Source organism: Metopolophium dirhodum, chromosome 1 (assembly GCF_019925205.1).
Source record: "Metopolophium dirhodum isolate CAU chromosome 1, ASM1992520v1, whole genome shotgun sequence".
NCBI lineage: Eukaryota > Metazoa > Arthropoda > Insecta > Hemiptera > Aphididae > Metopolophium > Metopolophium dirhodum.
This window is the reverse complement of record NC_083560.1, coordinates 44,121,752-44,147,624: the sequence shown is the minus strand read 5'-3', so window position 1 is coordinate 44,147,624 and position 25,873 is coordinate 44,121,752. Positions and strand designations below refer to the sequence as shown.

General features: G+C 31.0%; 1 protein-coding gene across 2 annotated transcripts in view; it reads left to right on the top strand.

Annotated features, from left to right (window-relative positions):
* Positions 1 to 19,552, top strand: part of LOC132936378 (prophage side tail fiber protein homolog StfR-like) — a 151,490-nt gene extending 131,938 nt beyond the window's left edge. For both annotated transcript variants that reach the window (XM_061003099.1, XM_061003098.1), the window contains exon 2: positions 18,724 to 19,552. In XM_061003099.1, coding sequence (XP_060859082.1) covers positions 18,729 to 19,391 — 663 coding nt within the window. In that variant the 5' untranslated portion in view covers positions 18,724 to 18,728 and the 3' untranslated portion in view covers positions 19,392 to 19,552. The remainder of the gene's footprint in view (positions 1 to 18,723) is intronic.
* The last annotated feature ends 6,321 nt before the right edge of the window (positions 19,553 to 25,873 follow it).

Below are 25,873 nucleotides of genomic sequence, written 5' to 3'. Positions count from 1 at the left end.
ATTTGTATATTTATATTTATACTTCTTAATGTTGATAGAGCGATGGCCAACAGCAATACTAGTAAACTAGAAAATAGATATTAAATAACATTAATTCGATTTTCAAATAATTTCCAAATCAATAACAAACATTTTGTATTTTAATAATTTTAATACGAGTCATTAGACTTTTTGAGTACGATACAGTACAATACTTATTATATATTTCGTCTTATTCAAACAATTTAAGTTTTTATTTAGAGTAAATGGTTGATCATTCTGATAAATCCGGAGGGGCCTCAAGACTTTGGTTTGCACACGCAGGCCTCAAGTAGTCTAGTTATGGCACCGGAGGGCCCCCTTTTTATTGTATATTATTTATTGGATGTTTTTTTTTTTTGTAAATTTCGATGTACCTACTTAATTCAAAATACGAACGATTAGATTCATTATAAAAACCTTTACTACAGATTGATCAATAATTTATACATATATTACGTAGGTGCCTATTTAAATATCAGTGTTTATACTACTTAGTACTTATTTGTACCTATTTAGTATTTATTAATTACTATTTTACATGTTTATTTTTCCTGTATAGGTGCCTAACTACTACGGACTATACTAATTGTATTGATTTTTTTTTCTTGTTATAGTTATCATCGACATACGACGTTATATTATGATGGGCACGCTGACAATATTGTAAATTTCTATCGCTCAGTATTACTAAAAATAATTATACCATCAACTCAGTATTATATTTTTCACTAAGCATTGAGTGCAAATTGTCTTCATCAAACATGCGATAACATAAAATATTAACTAACTACTCTCTAACGTCTTCTCCTCAGTCTTCCCCCTCCGCAACTCCCAAACAATCGTCCTTCGATATCCGTGCACTGGTGTTTGGGCCACAAACACAACACTCAGCTGCAGCAAGATAACCGTTCTACACATTTTAAAAGATTCTAACTTCTAGTTCGTGTTGGACTTATTTTCGTTACAATATTACGAACCATTTTACTGTAAAACCTATTACGGATTAGTTAATAATTTGCACAAGTTATAATAATATTACGTAGGTACCAGAGGTACCTATTTAAATATTATTATTTACTATTTAGTACATTAATAGTATTAATTAGTATTTTACATGTTTATTTTTCCTGTATACCTTACCACTACGGACTATACTAATTTTGATGGTTTTTTTTCTTGTTATATAGTTATCGACATACGAGGTTACAATGGGCACGCTAAAAATTGTAAATTTCTATCGCTCAGTATTACTAAAAATGATTATACCATCAACTCAGTATTATATTTTTCACTAAGCATTGAGTGCAAATTGTCTTCATTAAACATGCGATAACATAAAATATTAACTAACTACTCTCTAACGTCTTCTCCTCAGTCTTCCCTCTCCACAACTCCCAAACAATCGTCCTTCGATATCCGTGCACTGGTGTTTGGGCCATAAACACAACACTTAGCTGCAGCAAGATAACCGTTCTACACATTTTACAACATTCTAACTTCTAGTTCGTGTTGGATTTATTTTCGTTACAATATTACGAACCATTTTACTGTAAAACCTACTACGGATTAGTTAATAATTTGCACAAGTAATAATAATATTACGTAGGTACCAGAGGCACCTATTTAAATATTATTATTTACTATTTAGTACATTAATAGTATTAATTAGTATTTTACATGTTTATTTTTCCTGTATACCTTACCACTACGGACTATACTAATTATGATGGTTTTTTTTCTTGTTATATAGTTATCGACATACGAGGTTACAATGGGCACGCTAAAAATTTTAAATTTCTATCGCTCAGTATTACTAAAAATGATTATACCATCAACTCAGTATTATATTTTTCACTAAGCATTGAGTGCAAATTGTCTTCATCAAACATGCGATAACATAAAATATTATTATAACTGTGGAACGCAGGAGCGGATCTAAGGGGGGGGGGAGCATCATGAGGTCAGCTGACCCACAGTTATAATATTTGCTGATCAAATTGGCCTCTTTTTTCAGATCTCGAGTAGTTGGACACTTGGACCCTCGAATAAACACACATACAGTATAAATGAATTTTTTTTTGTCTTAAATACCTAGTACACAAGTATAGATTTCTAATCTGGTTTTAATTAGTGGCCCCTTGAAATGTCCTGACCCACAGTTTCCTAACTCTGGATCCGCCCCTGGTGTAACGTCTAACTACCGTCTAACGTCTTATCCTCGGTTTTCCCCCCTTGTAACTCGTCCTTTGAAATCGTCCTTCGATATCCTTGCACTGGTGCTTGGGCGCCACAAACACAACACTCAGCTGCAGCAAGATAACTGTTGTACACATTTTAAAACATTCTAACTTCTAGCTCGTGTTGGACTTATTTCCGTTACAGTATTAAAGAACCATTTTACTACAAAACCCCTACTACGGATTGATTAATGATGTATACAAGTAATAATATCTAGCCTTATTCGTATCATTTAGTGTTTTACGTATTAATTTTTCTTGTATATAGATACCTACCTAACTAATACAGACTGTATAATAATTATTGTACTGTGCTGATTATTTTTTATTTTCTTATGGTTGCTGTCGGCGTACGATGTTATGATGTAAAGTGTACATTTCCGTTGGCTAATTACTATAAAAAAGATTAATATTAATTTTTAAAATAAATGTACGAAAATTTAATATACCATCTAAACTCAGTATAACCTATATTATCATTAGAATTTAATTTTTTGTACTTACAAAAAATAACCGATAACATAACATAGTAGGTATACCTACACGCGTATTACACAATGCGATAACCTAAAATATTGTAATAAATTAATGGCAATCGTCATTCAATACCCTTGCGCTGGCGTTCGACAAACACAATAATCAGCACCGATACAACTGAAGTTTTACATATTTTTAAAAACATTCTAATAATTTCGAATTCGTGTTGGATTTATTTTCGATATAATATTATGAATCGTTTTACTATAATTTTTTTTTTGTCTTAAATACCTAGTACACAAGTATAGATTTCTAATCTGGTTTTAATAAGTGGCCCCTTGAAATGTCCTGACCCACAGTTTCCTAACTCTGGATCCGCCCCTGGTGTAACGTCTAACTACTGTCTAACGTCTTATCCTCGGTTTTCCCCCCTTGTAACTCGTCCTTTGAAATCGTCCTTCGATATCCTTGCACTGGTGCTTGGGCGCCACAAACACGACACTCAGCTGCAGCAAGATAACTGTTGTACACATTTTAAAACATTCTAACTTCTAGTTCGTGTTGGACTTATTTCCGTTACAGTATTATACGAACCATTTTACTACAAAACCCCTACTACGGATTGATTAATGATGTATACAAGTAATAATATCTAGCCTTATTCGTATCATTTAGTGTTTTACGTATTAACTTTTCTTGTATATAGGTACCTACCTAACTAATACAGACTATATAATAATTATTGTATTGTGATGATTATTTTTTATTTTCTTATGGTTGCTGTCGGCGTACGATGTTATGATGTAAAGTGTACATTTCCGTTGGCTAATTACTATAAAAAAGATTAATATTAATTTTTAAAATAAATGTACGAACATTTAATATACCATCTCAACTCAGTATAACCTACCTATATTATGATTAGAATTTAATTTTTTGTACTTACAAAAAATAACCGATAACATAACATAGTAAGTATACCTACACGCGTATTACACAATGCGATAACCTAAAATATTATAATAAATTAATGGCAATCGTCATTCAATACCCTTGCGCTGGCCTTCGACAAACACAATAATCAGCACCGATACAACTGAAGTTTTACATATTTTTAAAAACATTCTAATAATTTCGAATTCATGTTGGATTTATTTTCGATATGATATTATGAATCGTTTTACTATAAAACCTACTGCGGATCGGTCAATAACTTACACGAGCAATAATAATATTATGTACTTATCTATAATATGTAAGTCTTAGTGTAGGTACATTAATACCTTTTAGTATTTTACATATTTATTTTTGCTGTGACTATAATTATTGTCAGGGCCATATTTAGCACATGTGCCGATATAGTTTTTCGCTCCTCCGCCATATTATGTCCCAATATCCTTTCCCACCATGAAAAAAAGTCAAGTTTGAATTATTGAACAAATGTTTAAAATATTTAAAATATACTGAAAATAAAATAATGAGAACAATTTGCTTAAATAACAACTATCGAAATAAAGTATGTGTATAATTATTATAAGCAACATCACGAATAAAATACTTACATTTTTTTTTTCGGAAAATAACATTGTTTTCTACCACGTTTTCGACGAACTTTTCGCTAAGCTAGCTCGTCAATTACACTATCGAAATTAATTTCACAGAGCATTTTTTACTCTATGTGGAAGACTTCTCTTGAATTTAATCTCTCTGCACCTGTGGTCCACCTTGAATATGACTTGATCCTGTTCAATGCTGAGAAATAAAAGTACATACACGTAACAATGTAGTGACATTTGTATGTACATCTATTAAATTATTTTTGTATTACTTATCACACAGTTCTTGAGTTTTTTTTTTTTGTTGTTGTTGTTGTAAGTCTTGGAAAAAAGACAATCGCGAAAACGAAGGCATTATTCATTGCTGTAAATGATTCTTCGATGTCATTAGGATAATAACACTGAACTAGAGTCATAGTTTTTTTTTGAAAAAGGTTCTTCTCATCAGTTTTTCTCATTAGTTTTTTATTATCGAAAATTATTACGTAAATATTATCCTATTACCTTTCAAACATAATATTTATGTTTTTAATAATCGAACGAAGCACAAAATGCACAATTTCCAGCAAAGAAACACGTCTATTCGGTCTTGTGACTTCTTCGATGTCATTAGGATAATAACACTGAAGTCATAGTTTTTTTTTAAAAAGTTCTTCTCATCAGTATCATCAGTATACATAGGTAATTATTTTTATAAAATGTCGGATTCAAATCCACGTATAATATTATTAGTATAGCTGCGATTTAGATGCGCTTTTCGTTTGTTTTCAGAGGTTGCTGTACGAAGTAACATAATATACTTTTGAATGGGAACAAGAACATTTATGTTGTATTTTTTGATAATTTTTGATGTTAACGTCATTTTCTTCATTTTTTTGGGGGGGACATTATAGGGGTTTTATGGCATTATTGGAGTTTTTGGGTTCAAAATACAAACTTGAAATTTTACTTTTAGATTTTACGGGCTAACGCGAGTTTTATATAAATTTATACTTTTTTTTTTTGTATAACAAACAATAAAGTAGTTACCTATACTTGTATAACCATGTAAATTATTAAATTACCTTTGAAACATTTTGCCGTTTTCAATTTCCCATCACCTCCCCCTTCCCTCCCCCCACCCACCATAGTTGCGCCTATGCTCGACTCAGTGTTCCTGTAACACAGTTATACATTGGTTTATGTCATTAAAATTTAAATGGCATGGAAAAATACTGTCGTTGGCGATATATCAGGTCTAAAGTGAGATAAATTTCTTTTTCGATGTAATAATAACTTATTATTATTATTATTATTGAACGACTGACCATTAGTTTTTTATAATCGAAAATTATTATGTAAATATTATCCTATTACCTTTCAAACATAATATTTACGTTTTTAATAATCAAACGAAGCACAAAATGCACAATTTCCAGCAAAGAAACACGTCTATTCGGTCTTGTGACTTCTTCGATGTCATTAGGATAATAACACTGAAGTCATAGTTTTTTTTTAAAAAGTTCTTCTCATCAGTATCATCAGTATACATAGGTAATTATTTTTATAAAATGTCGGATTCAAATCCACGTATAATATTATTAGTATAGCTGCGATTTAGATGCGCTTTTCATTTGTTTTCAGAGGTTGCTGTACGAAGTAACATAATGTACTTTTGAATGGGAACAAGAACATTTATGTTGCATTTTTTGACAATTTCTGATGTTAACGTCATTTTCTTCATTTTTTTTTGGGGGGGGGGGGGGGCATTATAGGAGTTTTATGGCATTATTGGAGTTTTTGGGTTCAAAATTCAAACTTGAAATTTTACTTTTAGATTTTACGGGCTAACGCGAGTTTTATATAAATTTATACTTTTTTTTTGTATAACAAACAATAAAGTAGTTACCTATACTTGTATCTCGTATCGTAGAAAAACTTAAATAACGAGTTTGCGATTGGTGGCGTTGCAAAGTATATTTAGAATTAAGAAATTTAGCCTATAGAAAAATCATTTTTATCACTCATATTTTACAATTTATTAAAAATAAAAACAATTTACCTGCATTTTTTAGAATTTTTAGGGCATTAAAGAATTTCTTAAGGGCATTTTTTAGGGTTTTATAGGACATCACATTCCCAGCCCCAATTATTAGTATAATGATATCCGATATTTTACGAATAAATATAGACAAAAATGATATTCCCGAAAACCGAACAATTTTTAATAAGCGGATACGCGATCTACCCAAAATTAAAATTAATAAAATACATTTATCATTTTGTTCCGTAAGTACAATATAATATTATTGTGGCGATCATTTTTTTTCTTACAGGTAGTTTTCGTAACACGAGATCGTGACAGTAAATTTTATGGCGCACAAGCCAAAAATTGGAAATTTCTATTGCCAATTGTCATCAAAGATTGTTGATGATAAAAAAAATAATAACAAATTTAAAATACCGTTAGCTCAGTATATTATTATACTTTCGTCGACCATAAATTGCGTACAATAAATTCCCCAACTCGTATACTTCAATCATTGCGCTGGTGCTGTTGGGTCGTTAGATTTTCATTGACGAACGACCTCGGTCTCTGCAGTGAGGCGATGAGAATTTATTACCGTAACGGGTCAACTTATAGAATGTTTTCAACCACCTGTATATTTTTTTTTATGCATCTTCACTTGATTATTTACTCGGGTTTCTTGTAAACTAAACCTGCGATAATTAATTTTACACTAATTAGTAATAAATTATTATACAATACTATACCACATCGAGTTGACCTATATCAAGTATCGACTGTGTATCGTGTGCAATGTTCATTCTTCACATAGCCTTTGGAGAGTTCAATATTAGGTATAATAACGACTGATTATCTCGTTCACTGTAAACTGAACTTGTTAATCGTGTCGTTCGTTATTAAATTATTTAGTCAAAAATGAATTACTACATCTACAGAAGTGAGACAAATAATTCATATTTTTAATACTTTTTTGAATAGAAATCGAATACTTAAAATCACCTTATATCATGTAAAATATTATGTTCTAAATAATTCCAACTTTGCTTGAAACAAAAATTATATAAAAATACAAATTATTCGTTATGACTTATGAGTAAGGCTGTGAATTTGTAATGTATTATTTTTAGGCGATTGTAAAACATAGCTTTCTTAACGAAAAAATTTAATAAGATAGTAGGTACCAATGAGTACACATTTGAATCTTTTATTTTGCCCTTTTTTATGCATCTTATGACATTTTTCTCATTTTTAGGTTATTTTTTTACTTAATGTTTCATTTTTTATTACTTTTTTCGATGTTTTTTAACAACTCCCAACTATTAAGACTTTTCACACACATTTCATGAATTATACATTTTTGTAAACGAATATAAATATATATGTATTATACAGTTCGCTGCAGTAGAAAAAATGTATAATTTATTTATTCTCAACGATTTTTAAACATTTCGCAATTTCTCTTAAAATGTGAGTCTCACTCGTGTTCACACTATATTTATAAGAAATTATGAATGACGTCAATGAACGCATTTTTTCAAAAACACGCTGCTATTCTTTCTGGGTGCCCGTCACTTTTTCCGCTTGTCATGCAGCACTCACTCTTGACGAGTGCCTAATGACAAAGTGGCGTCGATGGGTCAGAGGAGCAATTTATTGACCTGGAGCGGCAAAGGTATAATATTCACCACCCAAACAAAAAAATTAATATATTCCTTATAAGATGCTCTCCGGGCAATCAAAAAGTAATGATACACATTTTTTTTTATAGGTGATGAAATTTTTGGATTGAATGAAAAAAAAATTTTATTTATCTTGTTGTAATTCAAAAAACATTAATCGTCGGGAATTGAAACAATAAAACATTATGTATAATATTTTATCGTCTATATATAATTCAGTTTTAAAAATAGTTAGAATAATTTTAAGCTGTTTATGAATCTATTATAAGACGTTACAATATTGTACCACAATAATATTGTATGATATATTATAATATTGCAGCAATAATTATTATGAAAGTACCTGCTGGATTAGCTTGTGTCCGGTTATTCAAAAATTGTATATATTTATTCGAATAAAAACATTTTACTTTATTTTTCTTATAATAAAACAAAAACATTTCGTTTACAATAAAACAAAAATCTGGATGTTTCATATAAGCTGATTTTTGTTAGTAATAATCTCGGAACTACTATGAAGTATGATTGAAGTGGACGCCTGCTGTTCGTGGGTTGTATACTGTTAGGACTATTTTGAGAAATATTGTCTCTGACATTTGTTATAACCGAAACATTTCAATGCCCCCTTGATTAAGGCGAGCATCTTATGTTGTCAATAAATCATGGTTTAGAAAGACCTTTGCGGGGCATTATACTATAACATTATTATGTTAAAGCGTGATTTTCTCGAAAACCTTTCTTAATTGAAAACAAAAATGTCCTAACCAAATAAACCGATTCGATAAAAATAAAACAGAAACGAGATGGGAAAATCACTGCTACGTTCACTACGCCGACTATAGTCTATAATATTTTGTGTATGCAATACCAGCAGTTCTCAGTTTTTTTTTGAGGCCACATCGCTCTGTAATACCACCAAAATTGCAAGGCTGGGCATTAACGAGTGAAAGGTTAAAACCAAGTTAATCATACATGAACTTTTTTAATAAGGTTTTTACTTTGATGTATCATTTTAAATTTCCTCAGTAATTTTCTTGAGCGTAAAGAAAAACTATCTAATAAACCATACTATGTGTCTGGATTTTTATATTTTTACAAATTAGCCAATTTTAACTTTACACCAAGTTAAGTTACTTCTTTTTCGAGGTTAACTTTTAACCTAACGAGTTAACGAAAAAAAAAAATACAAGTAACCCTTAACTTGACTTAACTTTATCATTTTAAAATAACTTAACTCAACCAGTAAAAAAAAAAAATCGTTTACTTGCCCAGCCTTGCAAAATTGTTGGCGACATTTTTATTATCATAGAAAGGTGTACGTATTGTTCAAAGTTAAAAAAAAAATTGCTAGAGACCTCCAGTTCGAGAATCGATGTGCTATACTAAACAATAAGCAACAAAGATATCGTTAAGTTATGTATAATCTACGGTAACTATTAAAACGTTGTCTTTCACTGTGATGACAGATTAATCCCAAACTGTGGGGGGTAAATGAGAAGATCGAGGAGATGTCAGACGAGACGCATTGTCAGTTCGTGATCACGTAATCTATGCGATGATGGCCCAACTGGTTGGTGACCTGCAAGTTTACCATACAATTATTTTTAAATGTTTAACAATGTTCGTATCGTTTTCTATTTGTATCTATTATTAAAAAAAAAAATATATTTTAATAGTGACACTTAATGTAGGTACAATATAATATATCAAAAGCGCGGATTAAAAAAATAATGAATACACAGGTATAAGTTTTTAATTAAATCGAAAACAATTTTATAGTAATTTTCAACTTTAAATGTCTAGCTATAAATAAATAGGGAATGAATTGTTTTTTTTTTCGTATAAACACGTTTTAGATTATGTAAATTATTATTTTACTTTTCAGTCGTTTTTTAATTATTATTTAACGGCGCACAGAACGCACGATATCGAGCAGAGAAACATTTCTTTGGTCTTGTAATATAGTGACGGGCTTATAATATTATTAATATTTATTATTAGGTATATAGTTAAAATGGCATTTTCAAATTAATTATAACTGTAAGTAAACTTCTTGGACGTATAGTAATAATTGTATATTATTATTAAACAGCTTACCGTTCAATTTTTATGATGGAAAATAGTAATTATGATTTTTTTTTTTTTCACAAACGAATTTTCAACCATGTAAATTATTAAATTACCTTTGAAACATTTTGCCGTTTTCAATTTCCCATCACCTCCCCCTTCCCTCCCCACCACCCACCATAGTTGCGCCTATGCTCGACTGCAGTGTTCCTGTAACGCAAGTTATACATTGGTTTATGTCATTAAAATTTTAAATCGCACGGAAAAATACTATCGTTGGCGATATATTATAAGGTCTAAAGTGAGATAAATTTCATCTTCGATGTAATAATAACTTATTATTATTATTATTATTATTGAACGACTGACCATTAGTTTTTTATAATCGAAAATTATTACGTAAATATTATCCTATACCCTTCAAACATACAATTTACGTTTTTAATAATCGAACGAAACACAAAATGCACAATTTCCAGCAAGGAAACACGTTTATTCGGTCTTGTGACGCAGTTACGGGTGTATATCGTCGTTAACGGTCTTTTATGGCATATAAAAATAGTAATGTTGTCGATGAAGCGTAAAGTGAGATATTGAATGATACTCCTCCGATTTAATAATAATTTAATAGTCCTTAATTCTTTGACGGCTAACCGTTTTTCCAATCAATTTTTATAATCGAAAATAGTTATGATTTTTTTTTTTTATTTCCAGAAAGCCAATTATAAATATTATACGCACCTCTTACGTCCCCCCACTGTATGATACTTAAATTGAGCGACCCAATTTTTTGTTTTTTCCAATCATTATTATTATTATTGTTGTTATTAATATTTATTTTCATTTCAAAACATTTTAAAGGTATACACATACGTGGAAATTAATACAAATATTAATACTTGTCAAATATGACATTATACATAAATTAATGTAAGCTGAGCTTGTTGCGGAGACAAGGATGGTTCTTATAAAGTTTCTCGTACTTGGAGTCACTGATCTAATTATATATATAGTTAACAGTTGAGTCGATTATCGACGATATAAGAATAATCAATAACAGAATAGTATTATAACAATCTGACTGAAATACAACTATAACAAAATGTATTATGCTAGCTTGTAGTTTAATTTTTTCGTTTACCATTTTTTTTTTTTTTATGCCATCTTAATTACAGCATTAATTGGATTTCTTTTTCCAAATTCCGTTCTCAACGTAGGAAGTAAATACATATTAGTTTGTTTCGCTATCGTACAACGGTTATGACTAAATTGAAATTCTTGAATATCAAGGAAAAACATGTTTAATAATATATGTCGTGCATATTGTAATCGAGTTAGATTTAATAAATTACAATCTCTATACAACAATGCACTGCTCATCCTGTAGTGGTTTTTTAAAAGATATTTGAATAAGAGAATTTATAGTAATTTCAAGCGAATTAAGCTGATGTATACTGTAAGCACCGCCCCAACTCCCATATGTATAATAAATTGACTGATCCATAGCTACGATAACCATTCTCACTGTGGTGGGTGAAAGTATGTTCCTAAGAGTTTTGAATTTATAAAATAATAATCTGATCTTTCTTATTGTATTAGTTTAAATGATCTTGCCATTTTAGGTTGGTATCTATAGTACAATTACACCCACTGGCATCACAAACAGCAGTCACTGTATTTTTACTGAATTCATTACAATTTTTTTGTTGAGCCATAAGATAATAATCGTTACTAATGGGTGACGAGTTATTTTTACTAAAGTTTATAAAGCAAATTTTTGTTAAATTAAGTTCCAGGAGGTTATTGTCAAACCATGTTTTTACGATAGGTACTTAATACACGAGTAGGTTTATTGTGAATAGTATTTTTGTTTATGTAATCTATTGGTGCGTCATCAGCCAATCTGAAAATTGATCCATTACCGTTAATACTCTGATCTTTCTTATTGTATTGGTTAAAAAATGATCTTGCCATTTTAGGTTGGTATCTATAGTACACTTTTTCGACTAGATAAATAGCAGTCCAATTACACCCACTGGCATCACAAACAGCAGTCACTGTATTTTTACTAAATTCATTACAATTTTTTTGTTGAGCCATAAGATAATAATCGTTACTAATGGGTGACGAGTTATTTTTACTAAAGTTTATAAAGCAAATTTTTGTTAAATTAAGTTCCAGGAGGTTGTTGTCAAACCATGTTTTTTACGATAGGTATTTAATACACGAGTAGGTTTATTGTGAATAGTATTTTTGTTTATGTAATCTATTGATGTGTCATTAGCCAATCTGAAAATTGATCCATTACAGTTAATACTCGATAAGTCATACAATATACACAATAAAAAGAAGAGGACCCAAAACAGTACCTTGCGGTATTCCATGATTGAAATTAGATAACTGCTTAGACTATCATTTACTCTAACTTGTTGAATACGATTTTCAAGAAAATTATATATAAGGTTTTTTGCATTGTTTCTGATACCATATTTTTCTAGTTTGGCCAGCAATATTGAATGGTCAATCGAATCGAAAGTTTATTTTTAATGTCTAGAAAAAGTCCTATCACTGTTCTATTCTTGTCTAATATGTTATAAATATGACTTATTAAAGCCATTGGAGCTTTAGCAGTGCCTTTGTTTTTCCTGTAACTAAATTGGTTTTTAGATAATAGTTTCCAAGAAATTATAAATCCTATTTTTTGATGCATTTTTCTAAGACTTGGGAAAGTGTAATAAATTGTAAGTGCTATTGGTAAAAACACTTTTATTTAACTGTTTATGTATCGGGATAATAATAGTATTTTTGAATGAATGTGGAAAAGCACCAGTAGTAAGAACAAATGACAATCTAATGACAATTTTTCAGAAAATTTCTCAACTTTTCGAAAAAACTTCAGTGGTTTTTTTCAAAAATTAAATTTAGATCCTTAAACAAAGTATCATCATGATTTTATATTTCTCTTAGTTTTTTCATACACTTAATAATTTTTCCAGAATCCAAGTGCATTTAATGCATTCAATATAATATAGATTTTATTAATTTTATTTATATTTTAGATTCTGAGTGGAGCAAGCAAGCAATAAGTTGGCCGTATTGATTATAAAATACTGTGCGATTTTTTTATTTTTTTTCTTCTGTCATCAACATTTGCCTTTTGGAGCAGTAAAAACGATTCAATTTTAAACTCAAACACGAAAGTTAATCTAGTTGGTACTTTGTGAGGTAAAAAGTAAAATTTCACAGTAGGTATACTTTTAAAAACAATCGGAAACACACAAATAGCTTTTGACGAAATTGATTTTCTTATATTGTTGTAATTCAAACACGAAGAACCGTAGGTATTCGGATGTTTATACTAACTTTTTATATACCTAATAATATTATTTTTAAAATATTTCAACTCTTTTTAAGCCTTTTATAGCAGGGCTAGAAATCGATTTGAGATATTGATAAAAATTGTAAAAAAATCATCTAACAAATCCAAAGTGATACTAAAATCAAATATCTCTTTTAAGAAATTCAAATTTCAAAATTTATATTGAAATCGAAATAAAAATGTAAATTGATAATTCAAACCAAAATAAAAAAAAACCTTTTATAATTTTTATGATAGAGAATTCAATTTGAAATTTAAAATTCAACAATGGCTGATAGGTCTATAATAACAATATGTTGTTCATGTGTAAGTAATAACAATCAACTAATATTTCGTTTTCTTTCTACGTAGCCACGAGCTATCGACGACACTAAACATGTAAGATCGATATTATTTAAAATCGAAAAAAAAGAAAGTATAATGTTACCGAAATGATTTGCCGATTTTACAGTGTTCGATTTACCATCGAAAGTGTGTGGACTAAGGGCGTATACACTTTTATAACGTATATTTATTATTTATAAATCGTACTAAACTTTTGACATTTTTTTTTTTTATTGCCCCCCGCCGAGCACGCGGTGCTTGCCACAGAGGGAAAACAAACACGTCGGTGTGACGATCTTTTGCTCGTCTGCAGCTCTAAAACGTTTTTCTCAGATTCGCAAACGTGCATAATAATAAAAAATAATAATAATAATATTTATGTATGTGTACGCCTCGGCCGTGTTAGAATAATATATTGTTTTATATTAGGCCATAAAAGTGGCGGACACGCTGCAGTGGTTATATTATGACTTACTTGGATCAAAAGTTTTATTGTTTCGCACGGCGCCCTAATAACTATAGAACTTGAAAAAAAATTACTGTATATAAACTGTCAAATTAAAATTTCCTGGTCGATATAACATGAAAAAAAAAACCACATTGGTTCCGTTTTAATTAATTTTTAGAAAGCACGTTATAATTTATTGCCTATTAAATTCCGAACTTCACAGTACAAACGGCCGGAATGAACTAAATTCGCCAATCTATAATATACTCCCATGGATCTGGTGCGCGGTAAAACATACGGGCGAGACCGTTTTCGACCAAAAACGTACCCTTCCCTTTTCGGCCGATTCACTTTTCGACCAAAATCGTACCCTTCCCTTTTCGGCCGATTCACTTTTCGATCAAAACAAAAAGTTTTGTAATACGATAATATGTAGAATAAATAATTTATATATAATTTTTGTAAAATAGAATACCCATATATTAACATTTTTTTTTTTATTACGATTATTACGATTTATTATTTACGATCGGTGATCGTCGACTGTGATGGTTACTACCATAATATTTAGTTATATCAGTATAATATGTAGTATGTACCTGCAAGACTGATCGTTATACGTATTGTAGAGAGTCACTATATCTGTCTTAATATTATATTATACACATTACTATTAGACTTGATAATTATTGACAACAATTGTATATTATTATGTTATTCTTTTTATAAAATATTATCCACAGTGTGACATATTAACACAAAACTAATGTTAATAATATAATAGGTGTTTTTATATTTAATTTTTTTTTAATATTTTATTTTACAATACTTTATTTTACAACGTTTTATGTAACTTATACTTTAAGTAATTTTTAAAATTATATTTGCCACAATTTTACAAAAATTATATACCAATTATTTTATTTATTTTACATATCATATTACAAAACGTATTGTTTTGGTCGAAAAGTGAATCGGCCGAAAAGGGAAGGGTACGTTTTTGGTCGAAAACAGCTATGCCCAAACATACTATAACATTATCGCTGTCATATCCGTTTTCGATAAAATTATTGTCACCTACCGGCGAATCGGGACAATTATATCTACATTATAAAACCGATATAATTTGTCGGCGAACCGAGACGTCGGCCAAATTAGAGTGTCGGCAAAATGGGAATATTTTTAAAATATTTAAAAACTGATATATTTGCCGACGAACTGAGTTGTCGGCGAATTGGGATTCGGCAAAGTGGGTATGGACCGTATAATATAGTTTTTTTTTATTTTTTTTTATTGCGATCTTAAGCTTCGGCAACTATGGCCATTAGCTGTAGTGGTTTGCTTATGGTTTGTTAGTGTCGGTAGGGGAAGGAACACGTGTGTGTTGGGTTTGGCATAATTTTTGATTAGGCACCCGTAGGTATCTGCCATGACCGGGATATATATATAGTTTATTTGTTTGAATAATAATAATAATATAATATAATACGTATACCTAACTATACATATCAACTAATATGACGTAATTATTTTGCCAATCTAATTAGTTATTTTATTTTACAAAATTATAAACGTTATTACAAGTATACAAAGGCAAAAAAGTTATAATTAAATAAAAAGTCTGAAATGAGGGAGAGGGTTGAAAGAGTCCCACTAATATTGTCCCTTGTTCCGGATATGTAATCCGCGGAATTGTGCGTACGGCATAGTAAGTTAGGTCATCTCACTGTCATAACCAAACTTCCCATACCAGAGTAATATCTATATTTTTACCTTGCATGTTCACTAGAATTATTGTTCAGTGTTCTCCAACATTTTATGTTTCAATAATGCATTAATTGTTCAGATGGAAATGTTTGCATTTTTTGAACAGATTATATTGTACTACTTACGTTTTCAAAAAAACTTTTTTTTATACCATTTAAAGAGTACCTCAATACTGAGTTTGTATATGTATTCTGCGAAAATACATATTTCTCTTAAAACGAGAAACAATAGCACCGTTTTTGGGCTTGTTTACATACAATTCTGTCGCAATTATTTTCAACGCATCATAGCCTCCACCCCACATAATTTATTATCGTCTGAACCTATTAATATGGACCATCACCTTTAATACTTAAAGTTTAATGACTCAGAATCCCCATATAGTTTAATCTTGGATCAACAATTTTTTTATATCAAAAATGCACCTATTAATACTTATTCAATAAACAATTATCTTAATATTAACAATCGTAACAATGTGTTCATACCAGGTTTGGGTAAGTTACTTTTAAAAGGTAATTAAATTACTCTGAACGATACTTAGTGATTAAAGCAATGAAACTTTATTTGTTACGCTAATTTTAATGAAATCACTTTACTTTTGAGATAAAAAAGTAACTATATATGTACCTATTTCTTTAATTTCTTAATTTATTTAAACAATCGTCATTCAAAAATCAATGATATTACAAATACTAATACTTTTTAAATTCTGAGCGAAGCGATGAATGTATTGATTTTAAAATGATGTGTGTTTTTTAGATTCTGAGCGAAGCGATGAATGTATTAATTTTACAATGATGTGTGTTTTTTTTTTTATTTTTTATTTTTTTTTATTTTTATGTCTGTCATCACCTTTTAGGACAGTAAAAGTGCTTGGATTTTCTTCAACAGTAACTTTTCTGATAGGAAAGTGAATCTAGTTGGTACTTTGGGGGGTTAAATAAATTATTAATTATTTTGTAGTTAAAAATGTATAAAATGTTAGGCTCCTGATATATCGTTCTAATAGCAGTTGAAAAATATTAAAAATACATAGGCACAATTTTTTTTATAACCATTTAAAGTTCAAATTTCGACAAAATTTATCAAATTTAAAATGAAATAATTATTTTGTAGTTAAAAATTTATAAAATGTTCAACTTTTGTAGCTAAGGATTAAAAATTTAAAACAAGGTTCCACGTAAATAGGTTATATATAAATTACTTAATTCACTATAATATCATCAAATATACTTGGTAATATCATAGGCTGACGGACCGTTTTCGCTCAGAATCGTTTTTCTTATACAATGATATTGTATCATTGAATTCAAATTTAACACCATCCATTACAGTGTCACACTTGTAACATACTGTACAGCAGAGCGACATCCACTTACCCACATTTTTTTTTCTTTCTAATTGATCATGAAGCCCGGCAACTATGGCCATTAGCTGTTTGTTTGTAGGGGAGGAAATTGTAGGTTTGTAAACACGTGTGTTTTTTGGTTCGACAGATTTTTTAGCGGGCACCCGTAGGTATCTGCCCGGGGTGGGGGATGGCGGCACTTCTCTCCGAGCACCGTGACTTGCCCGAAGAAAAATGCCACCCGCGGCCGGGTTCGAACCGGCATCGGTGTGCGTCGCAACCGACACCTTAATCCGCTCGGCCACTCCGTCCTCCAAAACACCAATACTAATAACAATAAATTATTTATTTAGCCGTATTGAAATGCACAGGATATTAATATTGCACTAAGGATTGTATCCTTGTTTTGATAGACGAGAGTATCTAAAAATAAAAACAATATAAAAATAACAATAATAATTAGATTAATAATAACTCAACATGTACATGACATAATAGCTTATAGTAATGATAAAATTATTTTACAAAATCAACCGTTCAATAACCATATTATATTTACGAACAACTTAAAAATTAAAAATTATTGAAAAGGCTGCATAATCTCAAACCAGTTATAAGACATGTAGCTGCTGTTATAATATTTTTGTGGTGTTTATTTTGGAAAATATTAGATTTTCAGATCTCCTGTTATAGTTATGGAATGCTGGCTGTTATTGCATAAAATGTTAATTTCATTTTTCAAAACTTTTCTAGAAACAAAAAAAATCAGGCTGCTTTTCAACGGAAAAAAAACCAGACAGCTCCAAACACGTTATATTTTTCATACAAGTCGTTGGATTTGTCTAAACTAGAAATTGTTTGCTTTAATTCAATTAAAACCCGATTTTGACGAAGAATTGAGCTGTCCGGTTCTTGCACGGACCCCTTCGATTGGTAGCACGACTCAAATATGAATTTACTCTAAAATAGTGCTTGTATTAATTTGGTTTTTAAAATGTTCCCTGAAATGATTAAGTCATTTTAAAACTGACCAAAATTTACATTAGTTTTATTACCCGTATTAAATTTAAGGTAGGAACCTCCAAGGTTCTGTATGGCATAAAAAAAATGGTATAGTACGGTATTATGCAAAAAAAAAAAAAACGTCTCTAAAAAAAGATTATTTGTGCAATTGGTAACCTACTTAGCGCCTTAGCCCCCTCCCCTCTTATTGCATTACCGGTAATGATTTTCGCGTTTAAATTTTTTTCTAAAGAATGATATGTTTTTTAATTGATTTTTTTTACAGAAATCAATTTGATTTATAGCAGTTTAAAATCCAGCGTTTTTTTTTTGAGACGCCCTGTATAAATTTATAATATTTTTTCAATAAGTATAATGCACTGACGAAAAATGTTCCCTTTCCTCAGGACTCATGGTGTTGTGGCCGGTGGACGAGGTGTTTACAGCCGACGCCACTGCCCCGCCGCCGGCAGCAGCCACCGTCTCCTCGGCCGTGGCCAGCGCCTCCTCCGCCATCGCCACCGCCTCATCGGCCATCGCCAAGGCCTCGACGGCCATCGCCACCGCGTCTTCGGCCATCGCTACCGCCTCGTCGGCCATCGCCACTGACCCGTCGTCGTCCGCCGCAGTGGACGCGATCACTTGCGACGACGACACCGCCGATCTGTGCGACACCTCTGCCGCCGCCACTTCCGCGGAGACATCCATCACCACTTCCGTCGCCACTTCCACCGCCACTTCCGCCGCCACTTCGGCCATCGCAGGTGACGATTGTAGCACGGTCGCGTCTGCTTTGAGACTCGGACACGGTGCCGACGACCCGACGGCGCAACAGGTCGACGACGACCGCGGTGGAACGGGTCGAGGTCTAGACATCGTAGGTCCTAGCCGTCTGACCGACAGATTCAACCGAGTCGACGTCCGACCGAGGACCGTCGGCGTGAAGATCACGGAGAAAGTCATCTTGACCGCCGTCACCATGTTTTTCGAAAAATTCGAATTGGCCTTGTACATGTCGCTGTACAAACTGAAACTCATCTACACCACGGTCATAGCGCCGGTGTTGGGTTTATAGTTTTTAGCCGGTGGTGTTTTTGCTTAATATAATAATATGATATTTTACACGACAATAATAAGTGATCGTATATCAATTATTTCAGTTAGGGTCCGGATTTAAGTGCCCTGATAATGCTCTAGAAAACTGCCTTTTCAACGCAATAATGCCCTCGGAATATTTTTTAAAACGCAACTATATAGTTGCGCGAGTGATAGAAAAACGACGGATTGACTTTCGGAATTTTTAACTCGACTTTTTTGCATTAACTACTAAAAACGAAATACCAAACTTTCGCGCAACAACAGACAAAAAGCCGTAAACCGGAAATAAATAGCGACCGCGATGTATCTACAACTTTCCAATATTATTAATTGTAATTTATAATATTACCCGGTATTCTCTGGGTTTAAATACGTTATTGCCTTCGTATTATTTCGTATTTAGATAGCGATTGACATCTGGTACGGATAAAAAATACCTAAAAACCTATTGAAGCGAATAATATTGCGAAATCACAATATTTCTTGATTTACTCGAAATACTCGTATGAACTAAAAATGAATTAAATCGCCCGAAAGTGCTAAATCGTGCAAAATCAAAGTTTCACCTCTGAAGTAGACACCTGCTATTATATCTGTTACACGAAACCAATTTATTGTGTTATGCACTCGCGGAATGCTTTGTCCTGGAGGAGTGTAAAACGAGATTGCGCCCGCTTACCCTTTTACGTGCGAAAAACGCAACACTCTCTCCATAAAATATTATCATACGTGTTGTCCTGTTAACAGTCTTCCGATAAGCTATTTAAGAATACTGTCGGCCTTGGTTAACTCGAAGTTCCAGTTAAAAGTCCGAATCGACCAAGTTCGACTGGACATTATAATAAACATTTGCCATAGGTATTCCATTTGAACAGATAAAATGATCAAAATTGATTATTAAAATAATTTTTAACCATCCAAACAATATTTGCTGTCAGCCCTATATGCCCGTAAAATTGCGAAGGGGAAATGTCAAAAGGACAACACATATTTTTACATATTTCATGTATTTTCGCATGTAAAAATGTAAGACGGAAATCGTGTTGCACCCGTCCTGGAGCACCCCCCCCCCCAAAAAAAAAAAAAAGAAACCGCATGCACTTTGCGTATTCAAATCAGGGCCCTAATCATATAATGATCGTTTATTTTCGTCGCCACTGAAATCACCGGTGAATCGTTTGCATGATTATTTTGTCGAAAAATTTGTAAAAACCGTTCCGTGTGACCTGCATTAGTATAATATTATTATCTGCGACATAACAGATATAATGATAATATGTATAATATCGTCGACGATCCGCACACGAAATCCAGAGAAATAAATTGTACATTATTATTTATTTATTATTTTATCGTTTTATTGTCATTGTTGTTATATTATTATGTGGTTCGGAACAAGCACAACGTGTACATTGTACAACCGTCACTGACCCATAATCATCAAGTATCAGCGTAGTCGAACGGACTAGAAGAAAAAAAAAACGGTTACGCCTATTTAGTATTATTATATTATATATATATATATAACTACACGTTTAATAACGAAAACCACCTGCTGAATGTTATGATATTATTATATACGACTATTATATTCTATCAAGTATTAAACTATTATTATCGAACGTTCAATTTGTACACATCAAAATGATAACATATTATTATACATAGTTCGTGTCAACCTGTTTTCGATTTTGTTTTTACACCACCTACACCTATATATTATAATAGTACCTGCATCCAGTGGCGTGTAGAACATTTTTTGTGCGTGAGGCCCGATGCATTTTTATTTTTACTACACCACAACCGCCACTACTTTTATGTGTACAGACTTTACGATCTACAAGTCCCCTATCTGCCCAACGGTTTGTTATTTGCAGTTAACATTTAATTCTGTATTATGACAAGTCGATCTCGTATTGTTCTCATGGCCTCACGTCAGTACACCTCCCCACCCACCCATTTATGTCGAGGCACAGGATTCAAACAATTATCTTCACCACGCCACTGCCCACATCTATATGACGTGTATTTTCATCTATAAACTATTGTAGAGGAGAACGGCACGCGCACTCGAGGAAAACAGTTATTATTCCGTTTGATGTACTCGGCTGTAGCAGACGTGACGACAATAAATTGTAAATAAGTAAATGCAACTGGCCCGTAAATATTGTACAGATCGAATGTTACGTTGTACACACTATGCGGGAAGGAACTTACCGAAAAAAATTGTTTTCACACAATAAATGTTGTTGACAAGTATAGGTATCCAACCATGTATGATGTGTGTGCATGCCAACCTACAAAATATCTCTCTCTACGTCGTACCTATACGATTATAGTCGCGACACAAAACAAAATTTGAATTTTTTTTCAACAGTTCTGTTGCTCTTTGTTGTTTCATTGCATTGTCCAATAAACCGTGAGACACACAGAAAATGAATTTGACAAAAAAATATTTCATACTTACGAATGTTGTTGAGAAAGTATGTACCTACACATATGCACGTATTATGTGATAATAATAATAATAATTTATTGATTTTAATCAACATTATACGGTTAATAATAGGATATAGATAAGAAATACTTAAACTATTGTTGGGGTCACCTCCAAGCCGCGGACGTGTAGAGGTCAGAGTTCTTTACAAAGGTAAGTCAGTCGTCATAAAGCGATAAATTAACTATAGATAGTTTGTGATTCATTAGATACAAATTACATTAATACATTTCTTAAAAAGTTTATAATATTCAACATTACTAGGACCGATTTAATTAATGTTTAATACAAAAACTTACAAATATATAACACGGTGACGATTGGGGGGGAAAGAGTATAGTATACTTGGTTTAGGAATATATTTTATATAAACATTGTGTTTGAATCGAGTATCATATATGGACATGATTTAATGACTTAATAGTATTTTCATACCCATTTAATTATTCAAACATTAAAGTACTTGAAGTAAGCGTATAGAAGAACAATTTAGTGTGATATTTAAATCTTAATTTAAAGTGGCAGATGAATGTAGTCTTGGCATCATCATTTGATTAATGAATTTAGCGTTGTTTCTAATTTAACGGTATAATAAAGTATGTAGGCAGCAACCCATCATTAAAAATAAGTTTTGTAAACCTGTGATCTTCATTATATTTCCAACTGCATATGAGTTTCTTCCCAGGTATACAATTGCGATAAGTTACACACGAATAATTTAAATTCAATCATATAATAGCATTGTACACGAAAAACGATAAACAGGTAAGTTGAATATTATTAAATTACAAAAAATATTACGAATGTTGTTGAGAAAGTATGTACCTACACCATATGCACGTATTATGTGATAATAATAATAATAATAATAATAATAATTTATTGATTTTCAACAACATTATACGGTTAATAATAGAATATACATAAGAAATACTTAAACTATTGTTGGGGTCACCTCCAAGCCGCGGACGTGCAGAGGTCAGAGTTCTTTACAAAGGTAAGTTAGTCGACATAAAGCGATAAATTAACTATAGATAGTTTGTGATTCATTAGATACAAATTACAGTAATACAATTCTTAAAAAGTTTATAATATTCAACATTACTAGGACCGATTTAATTAATGTTTAATACGAAAACTTACAAATATATAACACGGTAACGATTGGGGGGGAAAGGGTATAGTATACTTAGTTTAGGAATATTTATATAAACATTGTGTTTGAATCGAGTATCATATATGGACATGATTTAATAACTTAGTAGTATTTTCATACCCATTTAATTATTCAAACATTAAAGTACTTGAAGTAAGCGTATAGAAGAACAATTTAGTGTGATATTTAAATCTTAATTTAAAGTGGCAGATGAATGTAGTCTTGGCATCATCATTTGATTAATGAATTTAGCGTTGTTTCAAAATTTAACGGTATAAGGTTTGTAGGCAGCAACCCATCATTAAAAATAAGTTTTGTAAACCTGTGATCTTCATTATATTTTCAACTGCATCTGAGTTTCTTCCTAGGTATAAAATTGCGATAAGTTACACACGAATAATTTGAATTCAATCGTATAATATCATTGTACACGAAAAACGATAGACGGGTAAGTTGAATATTATTAAATTACAAAAAATATCTAAAATCGTATGTGTCGTCCTAATTTGATCATATAAAATAGCTATAAGTATAAAAAAAAAAACCGTGTTATTATATTTTTTTAGATATTTTGGTTACAGAATAACCTTCAAATGTGGAACCTCATTTTAAATTGTTTATCCTTAGCTATAAAAATTAAACATTAAAATAAATGTATAAATTTGATAAATCTTGTCAAAATTCAAACATTAATACCTATAAAAAAAATTTGTCAATGTATTTTAATATTTTTCAACTGATATTGTAACAATACATCAGTAGCCTTGTATTAAATGTTCCTAATGTTTTTAACGCAACGATTTTGATCGATTCCGCCGTTTTAATATCAATTCTGGCTATAGATTTTGCCAGATATTTGTTTATGTTGATTCCGCCATATATTTGTTTATGTTGATGCAACCAACTGTTTATTAAACAATAACCGATGCATCATACTATACGGATTTTTTTTTTAACTAACCTTATAGGTACATGAAGTTTACTATAGTAGTAAATGTTTTTATTTTTATTTAAATAAAAACATTTCAAAAAATAATTTAAATATTGTCGTCCAAAACGGACAATATAACCCAATTATAAATTTATTATGGTAGAAAAAAAACAATAAAATACAATATAAAATTTGTTAAAATTTGTTAAAATTTAAAATAATATAACTCTATGTAGAGTTTATATTATATACACAGGTGTTCAGTAACATATTTATAATTGTTAAAATAATATTCCTTTAACAAACTAAAAGGCAAGTACAAGTTATACAGCTATAATTATAATATTTATATAAGAGAGAAGTTTCTAATTAACAAGTTTAAATTTTCTTAAAAAAACAATTTAATTTTGTAAAATGTATTCTATAATTCGGTACTTAATAAAATAAAACATAGTCTACATATTCTACATGGTTGTTATTTAATTGATATTTATTTCAAAGTAGCTGATCTCGTGCACTTTGTTGCCTATTAAAAATGCCAACTCTATAGCAACAATTTGTCATATAATAGCTTCAAAACCCATGGCAACGATCCATAGGAATCCACCGGTAATCTCAAAATCCCTGTTTGAGCAACTTCCAGCGTTGGTCCTCTCCCTTATTAAATTGGCCTATATTCTGCCCAGAGATCTAATCTATCTCTGTACCAAATTTCATCAACGTCGGTCCAGCCGTTTTAAAAATGCACAGACCGACAGCCAAACATTCATTTTTATATATAAGTAGCTGAACCCTTTCACTTCGTTGCCCGTTAAATGTACCAATTGTATAATATGACTCAAACTTTGTTCAATTCGTTATTTTATATTCAGTGTATGGTGTTCAAAATTAATCTTAACTTTTCCGTAGCCCGAAATAAAAATTCTGAATCGCAGCTGTATATTATCAGGTAGGCAATCTTATTACGGTAGATCGCGGACCCCGTGATGTTTGTACGTAAGTGTATGATTTAACTCAAAAGTATCAAAGTTATACCAAGTTTGTCGTATTCTACCTATGGTGGATTAATATAATCATTTAATACAAAATCCTAACCTAACCTGTTGCGTCACTGTTGTATTTTTGACATCCACATTTCCTAGTTTGCCGGTGGCTTTTCCTTCAAAATTGTCTTTCATAGAAACCTTCTATACTGATATACTCATTCGTATAAAGAAAAAATTAAGAAGATCTGATAAGTAGTTTCAGAGTTTACCCTGTACAAAGATTTTCATCACACATTTATATAGTTCAAATGTATATATATAATGACAAAAAATAATAATACAAATCAACAAACAAGCTCGTAATCAATAGCAAGCAATATACAATATATTATTATTATTTTAATCAGCAACTAAATTTTTTATTATTTAGTTTATTTTTTTCTGGACGGGTGGCGCCACTGTTGTATTTTTTGACATTCAAATTTTCTACTTTTCCGGTGGATTTTCCTGAAATCGTATTACATAGAAACCTTCTCCTGACAATTACGAACATAACAAAAAAAGAATTAGCGAAATCGGTGTAGCCAAGGAAAACAGGAATCCATTTTTATAAAATATAGAGATATAGATAGTAATACAAGGAATACTGGCTTAAAAAACATATTGATATAAATAAATATTAATCGACCCATATTTTTTTATAATCCATAACGACAAAAAATAGTCTATTAATTACACCATTGTAAGAAAAACAATTACAAATTATGTATAAAAAACATTAAGTTTGAACGTAACAACCTTTAATTGACGTAGGACCCATTATTTACCAGGATCTGTGAAAATACAATTGACCCGGTCAGCAAATTTCCGTGGGATTTACAGCACTAAA